This window comes from Myiozetetes cayanensis, unplaced genomic scaffold (genome assembly GCF_022539395.1).
Source record: "Myiozetetes cayanensis isolate MyiCay16 unplaced genomic scaffold, myiCay2020 scf1, whole genome shotgun sequence".
NCBI classification, from domain to species: Eukaryota; Metazoa; Chordata; class Aves; order Passeriformes; family Tyrannidae; genus Myiozetetes; species Myiozetetes cayanensis.
In genome coordinates, this window is record NW_026086604.1 from 57,299,265 (window position 1) to 57,319,065 (window position 19,801).

Genomic DNA, 19,801 nt, shown 5'->3' on the forward strand with positions numbered 1-19,801 from the left:
ACCACATCTAAAATCTACTTAAATCTATTTAACCTATCTAAATAAAAAACGTAGGAAGAGCATAACTATACTCCCGTTGTCGGCTGGGATAATTCAGTTGTCCAGATGGGCTCTGCTCGAGAACCCCCCCCCCCCAATTTTTCCCATACTATATTCACCTATATATGATATTCCCGCTTATTATCCCCCGTATTATTTCTTGTGTATTATTTCTTGTGTCTCGTCCTCGCCCACCCCGTTTCACTGCAGAGCGGTAAGTTCATTACCACCCCGGGCGCTCACGATGACCCCGCACAGCCGCACTCCCCGCCGCCCTTCCCCTCACACGACGGCTGAGGGGCGGCCCCGCCCCGCCCACGGCAAGCCCCGCCCCGCCTCTCGGTAAGCCCCGCCCCCGGGGACCTCCTTGCCCGCGGATTGGGCGCTGCGGCGCGAGGCGCGGGGCGGGGCCGTGCAGAGTATTTAAAGGGCAGTGGCGGTGCAGTGAGCTTCTCGCAGGGAGGCCGGCGCGGCGCGGGCGCAGTGAGTGAGTGAGTGAGTGTCGGGAGCGGCCGGGCCCCTTCCCCGTGTGCCGCGGCGGCACCGGCAGGCAGGGCTGGCCCGTCCTGCCGGGGAGGGGAGGGGAGTGCCGGGTGCGCGGCGAGCCCGGCAGGCCGGTCCTTGCCTTGTGTCCCGCGGTAGGAAGCGCCTGCTCGGCCTCCGGGCGCGGCGGCGCTGTGGCTGTGGCTGCCCCGGGAGGGAAGCTGTCACCGAGAGGGTGCTGCTGCTGCCCCCCTGCCACCTTCCCCACGCTCGCTGTCCCTCCCGTGAGCCTCCCCCGCGTAGTCTTTGGGAAGCCCGCGGCGCGCTTCCCTCCCTCGCGCCCCGAGCCCTTGTGCTGCAGAACCCTGTAAAATACCAGATTTTAGCCTTTAAGTCAAACCTCCCGCAGAGCAGAGCCCGCGGCGTGGGCACGGGGCTGTGTGCCGCTCCTGGCAGTGGCTCTGGGGTCGGTGGCGGCTACGGAGCACTCCTGACTTGGTTCCCTGCTCTCCTCTGGGGCACTAATGATGCCTGTGGATAAGAAGGGCCAGGTTGTCCCGGTGCGCTGATAGTCCCTTGGTTTCTCTTATTTCAAAGTGCCGCTGTGTTGTAGTCTTGGAAAAGGTAAGACAGTGGAGTCTCCTCTGTATAGATAGGAAGGGTTCAGTACTCCAGTCTAAAGGACTTACAGGAAGTTCTAGCCCTGGTTTTGAAGAGGGAAGGGGAGGGGACATCCAGCCTTTTGCTATACACTAAGCAGCATTTGCTTTTCCAAGTTCGAAGCTTTCTGGAGGAGGCTTTTTTTGCAGCTCTGCAGTGTGACTTGAGTGATTCAATGCCTCTCTGATATTTAAGACTATTTAACTATGTTTAAGGTGATATTTAAAGCAGTCCCTGCCTTAGTAAATAGTTCAGATCTTGTTCGTGTTGGGCAGGATATCAGCCTCCTTGTATTATGTTGTATTTTGTTTCTGTGCTGTGAAGCGGGAGTCCTGATGTTGCTATAGGAACCGACTGAGTGAAGGGGAGGGTCAGATGCACTGGACTGATGCCTGTGTGCTGGTTTCTCTGAAGAGCTCTAGTTGAATCCTGCCTGACCTCTAACTGCATGTGAGGATGGTGGTTTCATTAGAGAAGCCCAGCCTCTGTGAGAAGCATTCCTTTAACTTGGTTATGTCCATATAGTCCTCGTGAAGGTGTTTAGTTTTCACCTTTCTTGGCTACTGAAGAGAAAGCTTGGCCTGTCTGGTGGTGTGGGGTTGTTCTAATTGGTGTTTAAAAGTCATTGTCCAAATTTAAACTTGATGGATGCTTTAAATTAAATAGAAACTCTCTCTGGTGAGGGAAAGGATTTTTGTATGTCAAACACCAGTATTTGTGTAAGTACAACCCAGCTTGAAAGCAAATGTGTGCATCTTAGATTTGGGGTGTTGCTTGTATTGCAGTATATTGTGTGGGAAACCTGCAGCTTGAAAGTATTAGTTTCAGTTACGCAGAGTAGTCAACTGTTCAAGAAATCCTAAGACAAGCAGTCAGATGCTTTAACAACTCTCATACTTGTCTTGTGACTACTGTGTAGAAGTAGAAGAAAGGCTTAAAGGGTCTGGCATAAAGCTGACTCAACAACATACTGAGTCACAGTGGCTGGTGCTGCTGAAAATGCTTGTTCAGTGTATTACACGGGTACTGGAGTTTTTCTCCTAGTCCAGGCACTTGGATTTCAGAGATATATTTCAGGCAGCCTCCTTCTCTGGAGATACTCAAAAGCCTCCTGGACACAATCCTGAGTAATGTGGTATAGGGGACCCTACTGGAGCAGGGAGTTTAGACCAGATCACCTCCAGTGGTCCCTTCCAACCTTACTCATTCTGTGATTCGTAAAGCTCATTATTTTCCTGTCTTAGGGGAGATGCTGTATCTTTAGTCCTAACTTGAAATCTAAATTTAAACTTGTTGGTTTTGTTGCTTGAGTGGACAGTGTATCTTTTCAATATTGATTTCAGACTGGGAAGGAAGACAGAAAACTGAGAAGGGGAGAGGTTTTGGGTTTTCTCGTGTGAAGTTCAGCTGAAACTAAAACAAAAGAAGGAAGTGGTAGCACTGAAGTACTCAGTGACCACTTGCTCATGGCCTACTGAGGCTGGCTTCTGTTCCCATGGCTTCACTCTGACATTTCTTGGGAAGTCTGAGTGGCAGGTTGGGACTTGAAAGCAGAAGAAAGCACAGTTCTTAAGCTGCCTGCTTTTAACCTCCCTTGTAGAGCTTTAAGTGTGGTGCTTTCTTGCACCTAGCTCCTAGCATTCAAGCCTGTGGCACACTATTAATTGAACTCATAATGAAATCTTCTCTTTGAAGTTGCACTTCACTTCAGTAAAATTTTGCCTGTAACTTTGTAGTAAAATGAAGCGTATGATTCCATTGAAGTATCTCTACAGACAGATATACTATGTTGGATATACTATACTATATACAGAGTCTCCATATAAGCTTGCTCAGTTTAAATTTGAAAGTTATTTTGAAGGAGAGGTGGAAAAAGTGGTGTTGAAATTTAAAAATGCTTTTGTCACTGTGTGATTTAAAGAAAGGGAGGGGCCTCAAGTTTTATATTAGTACAGCTTGGTGTGAGGCATTAGCAGTTGAAAGGTGGAAGTCTTGTGTGGCTGCTTGATTACTGACTGTTTCTTGTTAAACCTGTGAAGGCTGAATTATTTTTCTGTCACAGGACCTTCAGTAACACCATTCTAGTCAGAAAATGTCCGCTCTTGATACCCTCTTTAAATACATTGATGAACACCAGGACCTCTATGTTCAGGTAAGTTTTCCTTGAGTTTTGTCTTGCAGCATGGGCAGCTATGGGATATTAAAAGTTAGGTGGCTGGCTTCAAGCTCGTTGTTGCACCTGTGTAATATACCCAATAAGAGAGAGTAATGTCTAGTAACTGGAGAGAGGGGAGAGCAAGCAGCAGGTATAACTGATTTGAGTCAAGCTAGAAAACTGTCCTTTAAGTTTTTTTCTGTTTAGGTTCTGTTCCAAAACACAAAATCTCCATGTTAGATTTATTAGGAAATGATCTATTACTGTATACTGCAAACAGTGACTTATTTAGAGGGATGAGAAGTTTAATACTGGCTCCTGAATGCAGAGCTAGGTTTATAGTCTCTTCCCTTTTGAGATGGGAGATGAAAGTTCTAAATGAGGCTGGAATAAACCTTTCTTGTATGAAACTATTTATATTGGGGTACAGAGGGAGAGGTTACTCTCTCTGAAGAAGCTTGACCTGCTATTTAGTTGCAGCTTGTATTGCAGTGCTATTTACCTGTGAAGGACTCAGTGGTACAGCACTGGGAACTCAGGCAAGAACTGTACCAAGTGTTCAGCTTCTGCCAGTTGCTCTTGCTGATCTCACATGGGGAGAAAAAGCTCAAGTGGCCTTTCTGAGAGGCCTGAAAGGCATCAGCTGGTTCTGGATACTTAAAGAACAGCAACCAAAAAAAATGCAGTATGCACAAGCTGTCATACTCTTAAGCTCACCTTATTTATCTGTAGACTTTGTGCTGCACTGCATGGGCAGCTGTAGGAGAGAGAGGTTTAAGAGAGTTTTTGAGTGTAATATTAGTGATTAGAGTACTTCTTTGAGCAGAGGAGAGAGCTGATTTGTCTCAGTTAAAGCTTGACTTAAAACAGTGGTTTGTGGTTGTGTTGTATCTGTATAATGCCTGTTACATGTAGTAAAACCTGTAGCTCTTCCATGTTTCTGTAGCGCCTGGCTGAGTGGGTGGCCATCCAGAGCGTGTCAGCATGGCCGGAGAAGAGGGGTGAAATCAAACGCATGATGGAGGTTGCTGCGAGGGATATTGAGCGGCTGGGAGGCACAACCCAACTTATGGATATTGGGAAACAAAAGGTGTGTGAGCATCTCCATGTCAGCTTAGTGGAAAAAGTCTCCTTAGAAGACAAGATGTTTTGCACAAGAAGGTGCTGGTTTCATATGTTCCCAGTGAGAAACGCACTTAGACTCCATAAAGTATAATTTAAAATCCTGTTTATTAGAGTTACTGCTATAAAGAAAGAGGGTAGTATAGGTACTCGTATGTCCCTGCAGCATCTAGCAGGCATACAACCAGCATGCAACATGCTGTTTAGATCCCATTCAGGGGAATGTGATACATTCTATTTATTCAAGCTGTTTGATTCCCCTGCCAAACAAAAAGGATATTCACATGAGAACTTCTTGAGGCACTTTTAGATAAAGTCAAGGACACGCAGGCGGTGTAATCACCAGTGCCAAGTGGGAACTGCCTTCAGGTTACAGTCAAGTGGCTCAGTTTATCCTGCAGTCCAGGGATATGCACAGCACAATACAGGGAGGAAGGCAAAACTGTGCGCAGCATAGCCTAGCACAGGCTTTGGTGTACTCACATTAACTATGTGGTTTGTTAGTTCCTTGGTGTCTGGTAGTCTTCTGCTCAGGATCGCCACACAAGGGTCTTGTGGGTAAAGGCCTAAAAAGTCAGAACCTGCTGGAGTGTGGCATAAGTCTTTCCTGCCACACAGTCTGGGCTTTCTGTTAAAAACCTTTCTTTATAGTGAATTTGGGATCCAGATCAGTTAAGCATGTTGTATTAAATTTTGGACTGTATTAAATACTTTTTTGACTGAAGAGAATACCTGCAAACAAAAGTGTTAGACATTTTTAACAACAGGCTGGTGTTGATCCCTAGACCCATAGAGTGTAAAGATACTGACTGAGGTTTCAATAAGTCTTCCGAAAGACCTTTGGACTCTTTTAAAGTGTTACATTTTTCAGGGGATTGCATTGTTCCCTTACCAGATACAAATGTATCATTAAAAGAATGAGTTCCTTCCTTGGTTTTAGCTATCCAGACTGCTTTTTACCTGAGAAATGTATGTGTTTATGAGAGTGATAATAATAATCTTGTCCTCAGGAACCATTCACTTGATGTACTGCTCCTTTTAAGTGCCTAGTCACTATATGCCTAGAGAATAAGACCCATACCAAAGCTATTAGATGAGCATTTGGATAGTAGCATCAAAAATCCTGTTGTACTGGAATGTTTGCTAGTTCTAGAAGATTATCATTACTATTAGTGGGAAAAAATGCTGAGTGAAATGTGCCTGTATTGGGAGCTTCTGCACAGTTCTTGCCCTTGCCAACTGGATTACGCTTGTTTGTAGCACTACTGGTCCCATCAAGGAAACAGCTGACTTCGTGTGCCCTCTTGGGAGAGGTTCTGTAGGATAATTCTAGCTCTGCTGCTACAAACAGCCTAAAATCCCATCAAAAGTATTTCAATTAATTCAAAGTTGTTCCTTCCATCTCTAGCTTTTTGGTAGCTTATTTTAGAGTTCTATGCGTAACATTTTTATTTAGAAAACTTTAATGCAGCTGCAAAAGTGTCTAGTTTTATATTAAGTGTAGACAGAGCTAGTCAAAGTTCCTGCTATATCTATGAAGGACAATATAAAGCAACTGGTGAACTTACCTGATCAAACTTACTGCTGCACTGCAGTTTGTTCTGTGTACTGATTACTGTAAATTCTTGCAGTTGTTCTTCAATCATGTAGAGCTGCAGCTGGCCAAGGACCATGTAATAACCTGTTGATAAAAAAATGGAGTTTGGAGCCCTTATGAGCAAAAAGCAAAAGCTGATCTTGATCTGCTGAACAGTGTGTAGGAGTATGTGTTCATGGAAAGGGAAATACATGCTGACTGAGAATAGCATGTGATAATTGTGTATGGGATATTCCAAAGGACTAAGCCAAGTTCAACTCTTGAACTCTTGAACTGAGTTCATCAGCACTACTCTGCCCTTAGCTTAACAGTGGAGGCTCATATAGAGAAATGCAGCTGTTTTGCTGATCTTGCTTGGGTGTAGGCAGATGTTACACTCAGAGATACCACTGTCAGGAAATTTTGTCTAGGGAGCTATACTGTAGACAGGATGAAAGTGCAGTGATAAGCAACACAGAATGCAATGTTGAATGGAATTTGTCACTTATGCTGAGGTCAGCATTAGAGCATGGCAGTTTGGTGTGCAGTCAGCTTGCTCTGCTAAAACCTGATGTAGGATTGGTAGTTTAAAGCTAACAGTTCTGAGTGGCTCAGAACATTCTGGCTGTTACTGGGCTTTGTTGGAAAGCTAACTGACATGATACCTTCTCTGGCACCCTGCTTCTGGAAATCAGTTTAAGTAGCTTAGGTTTTTTTTTAGCTGTCTGTCCCCTTAATGTCATAACCTCCACAGTATTAAAATAATTCATTTATCTGAAAATAAACATACTCCTCTGACATTCCACATTTGAATAAAACTTCTTCCCTCCTGTTTCTAGCTGCCTGATGGATCAGAGATCCCTCTACCACCAATTGTTCTGGGAACACTTGGCACAGATCCACGCAAAAAGACTGTGTGTGTGTATGGTCACCTGGATGTTCAGCCAGCAGTACTAGAGGATGGCTGGGATAGTGAGCCCTTCACACTGGTAGAAAGAGATGGTAAGAGCAATGGATTTCACAGTGAACACTTCTGTGGTATTCCTCAATTGTTCCAAAGTTGTGCCACTGATTGAAAGGAAGGAGAGTAAGAACAGTTATGAGTGTTTATTTAACACTGTTGAGATAAAACTATGCAGGAGGGGAAGTGATAAAAAAGTAGAACTGCAAAATCTCAGCTGGTCTCAGGGCTTGTTTCCTTTTCTGATAGTCTAGGATTACTTGCACGTTATCTTCCTTGTAGCCACAGCACAGTTTTAACTGCTCTTTCCTTGGTAACAGTTTGTTGCCAGAAAGCATTTTAGAACTATATTCTTGTGCTGTTCACAACTTGCAGCCTGTAAGGTCGTGTCAGACTACAGGGATTTTGAACCATTAACTGGGAAAAAGTACTCAACACAGCTTCTTTATGCCTGGAGACAGGAGTGACACAGCAGTCTCCCTGGGTTGCCTTGTGTTTGCCAACTGTGCTACCACGAGTACTGCATAAGCTGTGTTTTGCAGAGCTGGTGCATACACAAGTGTCCCTCTCCCCTTAATGGGGATGAAGAAATGGTGCAGTAACTCCTGTTGAAACAACAGGAGTTGTTTCAAACACGTAGCCAAGAAGACTAAAACTCTCTTCTATTGAAAGCTGGTGCTACCAACAGCTTCTTCCTTGTTCCACTTTCTCAGTGTTAGTGTCAAAGGTCATATGAATAGAAGGACATTAACCACTTGTGTTGCATAAGTGTTAATGATTGCCACGAAAAGGACTATCTGTGGTAACTAGTATTTCTACTTGGGCCCTTGGTCATAGGCAGCAGAGTCCAAGTTACTAAGTTGGATTATCTCATCTGATAGCAAGATAGATTTGCCTTGGGCTGTGGCTTGTCTCTGTGCAGTCTGACAGTGCAAGAGGCATTTTCGCCAGTGGCTCTTTACCTTGCAAGCTGTCTGTCCTGTTCTGTCACTGTGGTTACACCTGGTGCTTAGGGGTTGTAGCCACAGCTCTGAGTTGCAGCCATATCTGCCTCTGTGATCCCATGTGCTACGTTTTCTGGGAATTTCCTGTAGCCTGTGAAACCTGTCTTTGACTAAAGCCCTTTCTAGGGAGATCCACTCTTACCTGGAGAATCCAATGAACTGATTTGTCACCAGCTACTGAATTCTTACTTTTCAAACAAAGAGTTATTGAATTGTAGCTAATACTGGATAGGTTTCTGTTAAAAGGAGGGAGCTTGTTTCTATTCACTTACTACTGTGTTTGTAGAAAATTACATTATTGTGAATGATAAGGCAGTTACATGTTTTCCGGGCTTATATTCAGTTCCTGTCTGGGGAAAAGCTGGGAGGAAGAGGTAGGATAGCTCTCTAAGTGGGAGAACTATTGCAGTCCTGTACCTATCCCAGTTGCAAGAGTGTATGAAGCAGGATGCAAAATTGCTACTTCAGAAGAATCAGAAATAAAAGTTTATATAAGCAGGGCTAAAAAGATTATCCAAAAAGATGTTTCCTTCTGTAGGCAAGAGGTGAAACTTCATCCAAATTTTTTTTCCACCCCGGTTAATTTGTATCTTGTTTCTGCAGGAAAGTTGTATGGGAGAGGATCAACAGATGACAAAGGTCCAGTGCTTGCCTGGCTGAATGCCTTGGAGGCTTATCAAAAAACTAACCAGGTCTGTGCTCAAAGCATATTCTGCGTTTTCACATACAACTGATTCTAGCAATAAATGTTATCCAAGCTACAGATCCTTGTGAGGGAAGCCTGCTTGCTCAGCTGATCAGAGGAATGATGCAATAATCCTGTAAATTCACTTATGTCCTAGTAGGGTGGAGCTGACTTGCTGACAGGTTGGTTTGTTAGATGCTTGGTTTGCACTTCAAAAAATTTTCCTTAAATGAAATATGTAGGAAGGAAAATACATATGTGAGTATGTGGAACATGAATAATCAAATGTGATCACTATCATGTAAGAATGTCAAATTAGTTCAACCTTTATCAAAACTTAATGTCTCACTGCCACTGAGCTCTAAGAGGTTAACTCAGTAACAGTGACCTGCGAGCTTTGCTGTTTCTGTTCAAGAAAATGTGCAGTTGGAAATAGCTCAGGGTGTCTGCTTTATCTTGCCAGACAAGTTCCTATTACTTGTGAGAAGAATGACCAGTTCTCAATTCCTGTCTAGGTATGTAGAATATGGTAATCTGGATAGACAGGGTAGCTCTGATGCTCCTACAGTGGCATGCAATTTCTGTGGTTTAATATTAGTTTTCCTAGCCTGGTGGCTTATCTTTGGCAATAGATTTCTGCTGTGTTGCCACAGTTAAGGGACTTGGGGAAAAAGCTGTTCTAGAGCTCAGTTAAAACTTTTTGAAGAGTTTGAATTGCATTGAATGAAGAGTGGTATAATTGTCCTCAATGTAAGTGCAGTCCAAATTTCACAACAGTTTGTGCATAATTAACAAATTCCACTGTTGTGGAACTAATTTCCCTGTCTTTTTTTTTTTTTTGCTTTGAGCATGACAAATGAACATTACTGATTGCTGAAGTAGTACAGCGTTTTCATACTTAGTCTGTTCTTGTTTTTCATTTCAAAGGACTTTCCAGTAAATATAAAGTTCTGCCTAGAGGGTATGGAAGAATCAGGATCTGAAGGCCTTGATGAACTGATTTTTGCTCAACGAGAGACTTTCTTCAAAGATGTGGATTATGTGTGCATTTCTGACAACTACTGGCTGGGCAAGAAGAAGCCTTGTATCACCTATGGCTTGAGGGGCATCTGCTACTACTTCATAGAGGTAAGTACTGAGATACGCTACAAAACCAGTATTATTAAACTGAATTTTCTACTGGAGAAGAGTGGTAGCCCAAACTTTTTCACGCCAAAAGCTTTTCTTCAGAGAAGGTGAGACTGACTACTTAAGTAGAATGGTTTCTCCTAATTGAATAATTTTATTTTATTACCCTATCTGATCCTTGTGTGGTAGGGGTAGCTATCAGATGTATGAAGCAAGAGAAACCAACAACCTTTTCTAGAGGGTTGTTTCAGAGTGTATGTATCTTCAGATAGATCCTGGAGTGCAGGAAGAGATATCACCACTCAAGTCCCCAGGGTTGGGACAGTCAGTACTAGGGGCATGTACTTCACAGAGCAATACAAAGAAGATCTGTTTTAACGTACTACAGCTGAGTGGTCTGGTTTCAAAACTAGATACATTCTCAAAATACATGCAAGAAAAAGCTAGGGTAAATATCTTTGGTGTATTTGACAGTATCTTCATGCTAAAATTAACTTGAATCTTAATTCACTTCAATCAGGTGGAATGCTCTGACAAAGACCTTCACTCTGGTGTTTATGGTGGTTCAGTACATGAGGCCATGACAGATCTCATTGCTTTAATGGGTAAGAAAAAGCAGGTTTCGCTAAATGTGTTTAAAATGGAGATAAGAACCATTAAAGCATGAGTGAGTTTGCAGTGGGGACGTTGGTAAGGGCTGCTTACCCTAGCAAAGCAATGGCCAATGAAATGGAGCTTGCCAGGTATGCAAGGCTAATGCCTTAGATACAGAAATATGGTGAAGGTTTTGCCAAGAGGTTGTCTATCTACTCTAGCTTCCTCTACAATGTTGCTGAAAATTTGCATGTTAATTAAATCAGCTGCCTCTCAAACTCTGCTATGGATGTGATATTGAACTCTTTTGGACTCCTGTCTTCAGCCAGCCAAATGTAGCAATAGAGTTAAATGTGGTAGCATGCAAGTGCATATTTTGGATAGGTGCAAATTCTGGAAGTGCCTTCCATGCTCAGTGGTGCATGCTCTGAGAGACGGTGTCTGAATTTCATTGCATTTATGGAGTTTTCAGAAGGCCAAGACCTCTGTTTCCCAAGGAGAGTGTTCCCAGCAATGACACCTTGCATATTCTAGTTTGAATACTGACACTAGGTATTTCTTGTTTACAGGTTGTCTTGTAGACAAGAAAGGGAAAATCCTCATCCCAGGTGTTAATGAAGCAGTGGCACCTGTTACTGATGAGGAGCTGGCATTATATGAGAAGATTGATTTTGACCTGACAGAATATGCAAAGGATGTAGGAGCAACAAAACTGCTGCATGATACAAAGGTGTGCTGCACTCCTTCCTCCCTACCCTGCCTAGATCAAGCTGTCTATGTTAGCTTGATCTTCTGTAGATACATTTGTAGTTACCAAGTAATTTAGTAGGCAGAGGTTCATCTGATGTCTTTAAAATGGTGAGAATGCCTTGAAGATAGTTTTGCCTACTGTATGGTTGACTGCATACTTAACACTTTGCTGAGGAACTGCTAGTGTTAGGTTGCTTGAAAATTTAGTCTAGGTTATCCCGTGTTCAAGGCAAGCAGCCTAGACAACTTTAAATTTACTCCTTAGTCTTTGTATAAGTAGCATTTCAAACTTGTACACAACTTTCTTTATCTAGTGTTGTTCTCTTAATGCTAGATAAGAATGTTAGCAATTTTTCAGAGGTCAGATAGCACATTTACACAAAACATCTGATTTCCTACATCTGTAGGAAGTTCAATGTGTTATCAGAAATAAAGTAATTGCTTAGAGATGATTGCTCATTAGGTGAAAAAACAAGTTCAAATCTAGTTGTGATGAATTTAAAGCTGACATACTGAACATCCTTCTAGACTGGCAAGCAAGGACTGTTTCATAGCCACAAACTAGGCAGCTGCCCAAATCTTTGAACAGGCTCAAGTTCAATAAACTCAGGTCTGAAGTTAAAACTTCGTCCTGGGAGCTCTCCAAATGAATGCTTTTAACAGCATTGAATCTTGCAAGGTACAGGTATTACATACTAATTTTAAAACCCTAGATGTAAATACATCTCCTGTCATAAAAAGCAGACACAGATGTTGTAAAAGGCAAGTTTACACGTGCAGGTCTGTATTCTGTCCTAGTACTGTCAGGAGGAGGCTTCAAACACAACTGAAATAGGTATAAGTAACAATTTATATCCTCAGCCTTGTCTTTACATGCTCAGGTTTATATCAACTGGGAGCACACAGACTTCCTTGTTTAGCCTTGTCCTATAAAGTAATGGATTAATTATAGCTTGTATATAAGGAGGAGCTAGCGAGATGCTCTTTGTGATAATGAACTGAAGCTGTTCAGTCATGGCTAAACTGAAATCCTAGCTAAGGGAGTTCTAAGCTGCAGGCAAGGAGGGTTTTAAGGCCAAAGAGAGGTATGGGAGAGAGGTGAGAAACTTCCAGGTGAGGAACAATGTGCTTGAGATTTGAACTGTAACAGTGACATTTGCTTTGAGAGAACAATAGGGGCAGGTTGTACCTAGAACAAACCAAACTGTTCACATAAAGGCCATCCAATTTCTAAGTCTCCTGAATTTCTGCAGCCAGGTTGAGTCTTGAGACACTGTAGCTGTGTCTGTACAGGACAACTCAACAGCTGTGTTGGATTCAGGGTCCAGTGTACTCAACAGCTGTGTCCAAGGCAACAAGGAAGAAATGCAGGAAGTGTACCTGGAAGGCAATAGTGGTTGAAAGGCAAAGGTTGAATCAACCTGGAGATCAGGCATTTTAATAGAACTGATGATATAAAGAAAAGCACACTGTATACCTCAGTCTGAGCAGTGGTGAGGCTTTTAGAGAACATGTGAACTTCAACACATGTGTCTTGGTGCTGAAGGCACCTGCCTGTCTAGACAGAGGCAGTGGGGACTAGATATTCCTATACACTCCCTACACATGCTTGAGCACCTTATGAATGGTGCTCGTGTCCTTGGTCAGAAGCAGACTGATCGTGTCCTGTAAGTTCCATAGAACTAAGGAGAAAGGCAAACTGGAGCTATTGAATCTACTAAGGTGCTGAGAACGCTGCTGGTGTATCAAAACATGTGCTTACTGGGAGTAACAGCTTCTGAGTGGTCTTCATTGAGCTGCATTTCTCCATGGGAGAAAGTGCTGTTTTGTGCAAATTCTTTATTAGATTGAAGAAATCAATACTTCAGGGAATGCTGTCAAACTTCATATAACCTTGCATCTTTCTCTTTGCTTCTGCAGAGAGATATCCTTATGCATAGGTGGAGATACCCTTCGTTGTCTCTCCACGGAATTGAAGGAGCCTTCTCAGCCTCTGGGGCCAAGACTGTGGTTCCTAGGAAAGTGATTGGCAAGTTCTCAATCAGGCTTGTGCCAAACATGACTCCTGAAGAAGTCACAAAGCACGTACGTTGACGTGGATTGCTGATATCAAAACAACTGTCTCTAAACTCCTCCTGTCCTCCATGCCTGGGGAAAGAATTTTTCTGTTTTCTAAAGCAGTTTTGTTCATTTACTTTGCTACTGTCTTCCCCGTTCTGCACCTCAACGCAAGATAATTGAGGGAATCATTATGTGGTGCCGCACTGGACTGCTGTGGTCTGACTACCCAATTGCTCTAAACTCAAAGAAAGGGCTTTGGAGTAAATGCTAATGTAATTGTAGGGCACTTGGATTGCCAGAAATGCATATTCAAAAGCATAAGTATTTGACATATTGGGTAAGTGTTCTACACTACACTGTTAATTTGCCCTAAGGAGATATTCTGACTTCAGAATGGAGAATCATAGGAATAATGAAATAAAAGTAATAGGAAAAGTATTGCTGGACTATTGTAGTGACCTGCAAGTCCCTAAGATGCTTTTAGAATATAGACTTTACTAGTGTTCCCACAAATGCTAACAGTAGATAAGATTGTTCAATCTTTCTTACAGGTTAAAGACTACTTGAACAAAAAGTTTGCAGAGCTGCAGAGTCCCAACAAATTCAAAGTGTACTTAGGCCATGGTGGAAAACCCTGGGTGTCAGACTTCAACCATCCCCACTACATGGCTGGTAGGAGGGCCATGAAGACAGGTGAGTGGGTTTTTCACTTTGCATTGGTAAGATTAAAAAGCTCTTGTTCCACCACCTCAAGAAACACTGAAGAGGTCATGTTTGCTGAATATTTACTGTTCTGCACTTACCTAATAACTTTGGCTCACTAAATAATGAAGCTGGTCATGTGCAATCCTTAAACTGAAGTTTGAGGTACAGGAAGAAAAACCGAATATCCAATTCATTCATTACTGTTCTGGAACAAGTCTATTGGTGTGGTGTTGCTTTTGCTTATGAGACTGTTAGTTCAGATCAACTACTTAGCCAAATGCCTTGAAGCTTAGTCATTCTAGCACCTATCTTAATTGGTTTTGATAGGGCAGCTAGAGCAAATCTAACTTGTGGTTAGACAGGCTTTCAGATGAAGTACTGGTGTGTAACTGTTTGAACTGAATGCTGAAGGTGACAATACTCCAGTGTTACATCTGCTGGGGGAAGCTCCGCAGTTCTGTGGCCTGTGCAGTCTGGCTGATTTGGCCAGCACCTGGTGCAGATGTGATTGGTACTTGATGGCTTAAGTAAGGATTTGTTAGAAAAACAAATATAACTCCAAACTGACTGGAATATCACTTTTCTAGTTTTTGGAGTTGAACCAGACCTGACAAGGGAGGGAGGAAGCATTCCTGTTACCCTTACTTTTCAAGAAGCAACAGGCAAGAATGTCATGCTGCTTCCTGTTGGAGCTGCAGATGATGGTGCCCACTCTCAAAATGAGAAGCTAAATAGGTAAGAGTATTTATCCCTGTGCCGGGGTGAGTTTACTGTGGGCATGTATTATGAAAAACACTAAGAATTGAACTCTTGCTTTTCTTTAATTCTCTGGAATGCAAAGTGCTGTTACTCCCTAGCAGAAAATGACTGATTGGGTAACTAGTCTGCAGTGGATTCTTGATCTCTTTCCTGCTTCTGGCTTTATACACTTGAAACCAGAAGCAGGTTTTATACTTTGGTCTCTAAGCTTGGCTACCAGGAGTGGTGTTTCTGTCTTGCTTGGGAAGATGTAGGAAGCTTGGGAGTAGTGCCTGTTGCCTGCAGCAGCAATGCCTACAGTGTTTGTCATGTGCATAGGACTGATGTGTGGGCTTTGCAAAAACCGCATCTGCTAGAAATACAGCTCAACTAAGACAATGCTAATGGAAGCTGTCTTCTTTCCAGGTACAACTACATCCAGGGGGTGAAGATGCTTGGTGCATATCTCTATGAAGTTTCCCAGCTGAAGGACTAAATTAGACACCTGACCTTCTGGTTTATGGATCTGAAGGGTGAATTTTCTTACAACATGTCATCAATCACCAAACTTACATGGCTCCCCTTTTCCACGAACACTCCTCCACCACTGCTTTGGTGGGCAAGAGGGAAGCGTGCAGTTCCATTTGATGAAGAACATATATACCAAAAATACTTGTTTAAATGCTTACTTTAAATTACAAGACTATTCCTTATCTGGCCAGCAGTCCTGAACTGCATCTGGGTCTCCTCTGTATCACTTCAGCTTGCTGTATTCATCTACTTTTCCTGTAAAGCAAGAGGAATGGTTTGTTCTCAACAGTTTAAGCAGCCACAGCAGTTGCAGAACTGCCAGCCAAATTTAAGGTTCTTATTCCTGGGTATGTCCTCGAAGTAAGCAGTCAGTGACAGATAATGGGGCTACACTGGAATGTGTTCAAACTGTAGTGAGACATCTGTCTTTGCCAACCAAGTGATTTGGAAGAGCACTTTGTCTCTTGCAGTTTGTCTCCTCCTGCCTGCAGGTTTCAATTTACAGTGAATCAGGGTATAACAAATTTCACTGTGGTAACAACTACTGGCCGTTTTTGTAAAGCTGCCTTTATACTACCAAAAAAGAATAATAAATAGTCATGCTATAGTTTGGCTCTTGGTCTCTAAAGATTGAATAACGACTTGGGAGGGGAAAGCAACTTGGGAGGGACACTTCTATGACTATAGAGGCAGATGAGCAACATGGCTGCACAGACCTGGGAATATCCTGGGAATCCAAGTGTTTATTCCTAGGCTCTGGCTCTATTTACAGCTTGTCGACTTGAATCAGATGTTGCAAAATCCTGTTCTCCTGAGAGAAAGCAAGCTCAAAATGTTTAATTTTGGTTTTGTAAGCCAGATCATCACACTGTAGCACAACTGATGATAGTGCAAGGGAGTGAGTGGGATTTGTGATCTCTCCCTGCTTATGCCTACTTGTTGAACTACTGACTGATGTACAACTTCAAGCTGCCTTCTGGGTACAATAAACTCCAACACCTCTTATTATGTCAAAAAACCAAACCCTCTTAAATGTGTGTTAATTGATTCGGATCATTAACTAGATTGGGATAAATTAACTAGATTGGGATCACTGTTTCTGAATTACCTGACCAGCACTAGCAACCTAAACTAGGTAAGTATTTCAAGTGATGATGCTTTGCTCTGAGAGCACGGTGCAGTTTGTATCCTGGCATGGGTGAACAGCATGTGGTGCTTTCCTCCCTTGAGGGGCAGAAGGCAGGAGAGTCTTCTCTATCTGGTTTTCACTGTTGCTTGACCTGGAGACTTAGTAGTGTTGGGGTAGGGAGTCTTCTGGTCTCCTTGAAGTTTCTAAAGCATCTCTGTCATTTTTTGTTGGTTTTTTTGTTTTCCATTGGAGTTAATGGCTGGAGATAATCTGGTACCATTAAACTCTGCATTTGCAGCTGGAGTACAGTCAAACCCATGTCATACACCTGCATCAGTACTTGTGACACCGAGCACCTGCACAACACTGGTAGCTGGCTGCGCAGTTCTCACCTGACAGTGGAATTACTCTGCTAAAACATGCAGGATGCACACAGGACAAGACTGGCATACCAACATATTTGAAGGTCATCTGTATGCTGAGATCAGGGTAACTAGTCCTAGCAGTCAATGTATCTTCCTTGGTTCCTGAATGGACACCTCAAACTTCTCTAAATGGAGTAACTGTTACATAAAAACATGATTATGTTGCTTGTTTTCTATTTACCAACCTGAAAAGCATCAAAACTTGAGAAAATCTGGATCCTGGACTGAGGTATTACTTGTTTCTTGTGATGTAAACAAAAAGCTATTTGGGCAGGAGGAAAGCTGTTAGTGTTTATGGATTATGTTCTGTACTAAGTTCAGAAAGTATATCTAGTAGTCCTATTGCATTTATAACAAACTTTTTGAGGATCAGTTAATTGGCTCAAGCTGTGCACTGAAGACACTGCATTGGATCCTACACTTCCTAAGTACAGCATGGCAGAGTTGTGAAGGAGGGCCAAAACAGAAGAAAGGGTGTTAAGGAGTCTGTAGAAAAGGCTGAGAAACAGATGCTGTTGAATGTAAAGCAGAAATATTTTGGCATGGGGTAAGTACCAGAACACTCTGAAAAGGACATTAAAATGGGACTTTGGCCTGAGCAAAATGCAGGGGTCTATTTAACCACGCAGGAGTAAACTGCTCAAGTACTGAGTACTTTGAGATTTAATGGGACTTCAGATTTCTTTAGATGTATGATTTTAAAGTTGGAAATCAGCAGTATCTGTTCCTTGCTACAACAGAGCTTGTTTTAGCTGTAACCTCTCTTGTCCTCATTGAAGGTGACCACAAAAGCAGTAGTACTTGGCCTGATTGAGCAATGCAGGCACAAAGAACTAATGGTGGCTGTTTATTTCTGTAGCCTACCTGCTTCAGTCCTGACTCCTTGAAGACTTCCAGCTGCAGAGAGCTGGTTTGCTGCATCCTTTAAATGCTTGTGCATGGTATGAAGAGTTTGTTTAGCCCAAGTTGTTTGAATAACAGCACTATTGTACAACACAGAAGTGCCTGACACCTGAGAAAGTGGCAACTGCTCATGAAAACCAAAACACATCAGTGAAGCACAGGTCCTCGTGGCACTGTCTGCTGGGAGTGCAAAGGCTGCTTGGCATTTCCCACACAGAACTTCACAGCATTGCTTTACCTGTTATAGGTAAAGGCTCGCTGAAAGACTTGGCCAGTCCAGTTAATACACAGCATGAAAGGTTGTAGAATTAATATCCTTCAGTAGATACTCATTAGGAGACATCACTGCCAGACCAGTCTCTAGCTAGAGGATGGTACCACCAAGAGGAGGGCAAGACTGCAGCAGTTTCAGATGGTTCTGGTTAGCCTGGGTAGCTGCTATGTGCCTTTGCTGTGCTAAGTAATTCCTACGCACTGGTAAGCACTGGAAAAATCTTCCTGCTGGTTTTGCAGTTTCTTCCTTGTGGCCTGTGCATACAGTCACAATAGTCTGTCTGGGGTGGACTTCTGCCTGCAGCAACTTTACAAATGTGAACAGCTCCAACCTCCCACAATCTCTTAGAAAAATCCATGACAGTGCATCTTGATATGTAATATGCACTTAATTGAGCAGCTGGTGTTATTACAAGCTGTTATCTCTAAATGAAGAAGCCATTTAAAATGTAATTTTTCTTTATTTCTTTGTGTTCTGGGAAACAAAAGCATACATATTAAAAACACAGCCCTGATTTTCAACTATGATGCTGTCCATTTTAGGCTTCTCAAGCACAATGTTTCCTAATTTGAAACTTTTTGCCTTGCAAGGCAGACTTTGGTTTAGCATAATGAGTCTGGATGTACTAACTAAATCAAAACTCGAAGAGCTTCAGCTTTCTGATCTTGACCTTGAAGCAATGTGAAGAGTGGAGATAACGTAGAGCTAATCTAGATAAAGTATTCCAGTTTGTTCATTCTGTCAAACTGCTAGCTCAGAAATATTACAATTTTTTTCAGTGTTATTGGAACTCATTCAATTAAAATATAATAGATTAATGTGTTAAATATGCATTTACATTATGAGGAGTCAATCTGAATAAATTGCCTTCCTGATAATTAATAAAGTTAGGCAGGGAATTTAAATCACTCTTCAGAGAATCTACTTAGGCTACACAGGAAAGTTTAGGGGATAATTTTGAGTCTAGCCCCTTGCTAGCTTGATCATACCATTTTACATCATGATGTTAGGTTATGACAAGCCCTGAATGCTAAGACATGTTTTTTCTAATATTTTTAAATATTCATCTTTCTATTAATTTTGCACACCCTTAGTGATTCTGAGATTTCTTGAGGACTGCTTAAAATGCATGCCAATGAAGTAGGCCTGCTAAAACATCAGTGTGCAATGTTCTCCTCCTGTCTGTTCAGGCTTATGTTCTTCTCAATCATGAAGACAGCTCATGGACCTCTGATATTTCTGCTGTTTAGTCTGAAAAATGCAATACAAATACAGTTGAGCAGCTTTTTTTTTGTCACTGTTATTGTGCTGAGCTACCCTTTGGAAAAGCAGCTGTCCTGTAGGCTAACTCAACTAAGATAACATAGTTCTGTCACTTTTTAAACATCACCTCCTAAGGGCACAGGACCAGGCAATTCCCAAATGTTGGAAGTCAAGCAGGCAAGGCAGAAGGGCAGCTTGGCTGAAACTGAATCTTTTCTTGGAAATAAAGCAAAAAAGGAATATCTATGCCCTGAGGAAGCAAGATGAGGTGACATGGGACAAATTCAGAGATGGTGCTCGCTTCTAGAGGGAGAAAATTTATGTAACCAAAGCTCACTTGCAGTTGGCCAGAAATGTGGAGGACAATAAAAAGAGTTTTTTCAAGTATATTAATGGCAATAGTCAGCATAGAAACATCATTGGCCTGTTACAGGATGTAGATGGTCACCTCACAAACAGAGATAGAGGCAAGACAGAGGTGTTTAATGCTTCCTTTTCCTCTGTCTCCACCACAGATGATGGACCAAGGGGGTCTCAGTGCCCTGAGCTGGAGGACCATGACTGTGAGAATGATCAACTCCCAGTCAACTCTGAAACTGTGTGAGATCTGCTGCT

The 19,801-nt window shown here is 42.5% G+C and overlaps 1 protein-coding gene across 2 annotated transcripts; it reads left to right on the forward strand.

Moving 5' to 3' along the window:
* The first annotated feature begins 452 nt into the window (after positions 1-452).
* On the forward strand, positions 453-15,804 carry CNDP2 (carnosine dipeptidase 2). 2 transcript variants are annotated; one of them, XM_050321222.1, is made up of 12 exons: positions 453-530; positions 3,245-3,334; positions 4,284-4,427; positions 6,875-7,037; positions 8,604-8,692; positions 9,613-9,813; positions 10,334-10,418; positions 10,977-11,137; positions 13,078-13,242; positions 13,770-13,911; positions 14,511-14,658; positions 15,088-15,804. In XM_050321222.1, exons 2-12 carry the CDS (start codon positions 3,275-3,277, stop codon positions 15,155-15,157), a joined length of 1,428 nt encoding a protein of 475 aa, XP_050177179.1. In that variant the 5' UTR covers positions 453-530; positions 3,245-3,274; the 3' UTR covers positions 15,158-15,804. The 2 variants fall into 2 exon arrangements, with proteins under 2 accessions (XP_050177179.1, XP_050177184.1); XM_050321227.1 differs by having other exon boundaries at positions 512-534.
* Positions 15,805-19,801: the final 3,997 nt, after the last annotated feature.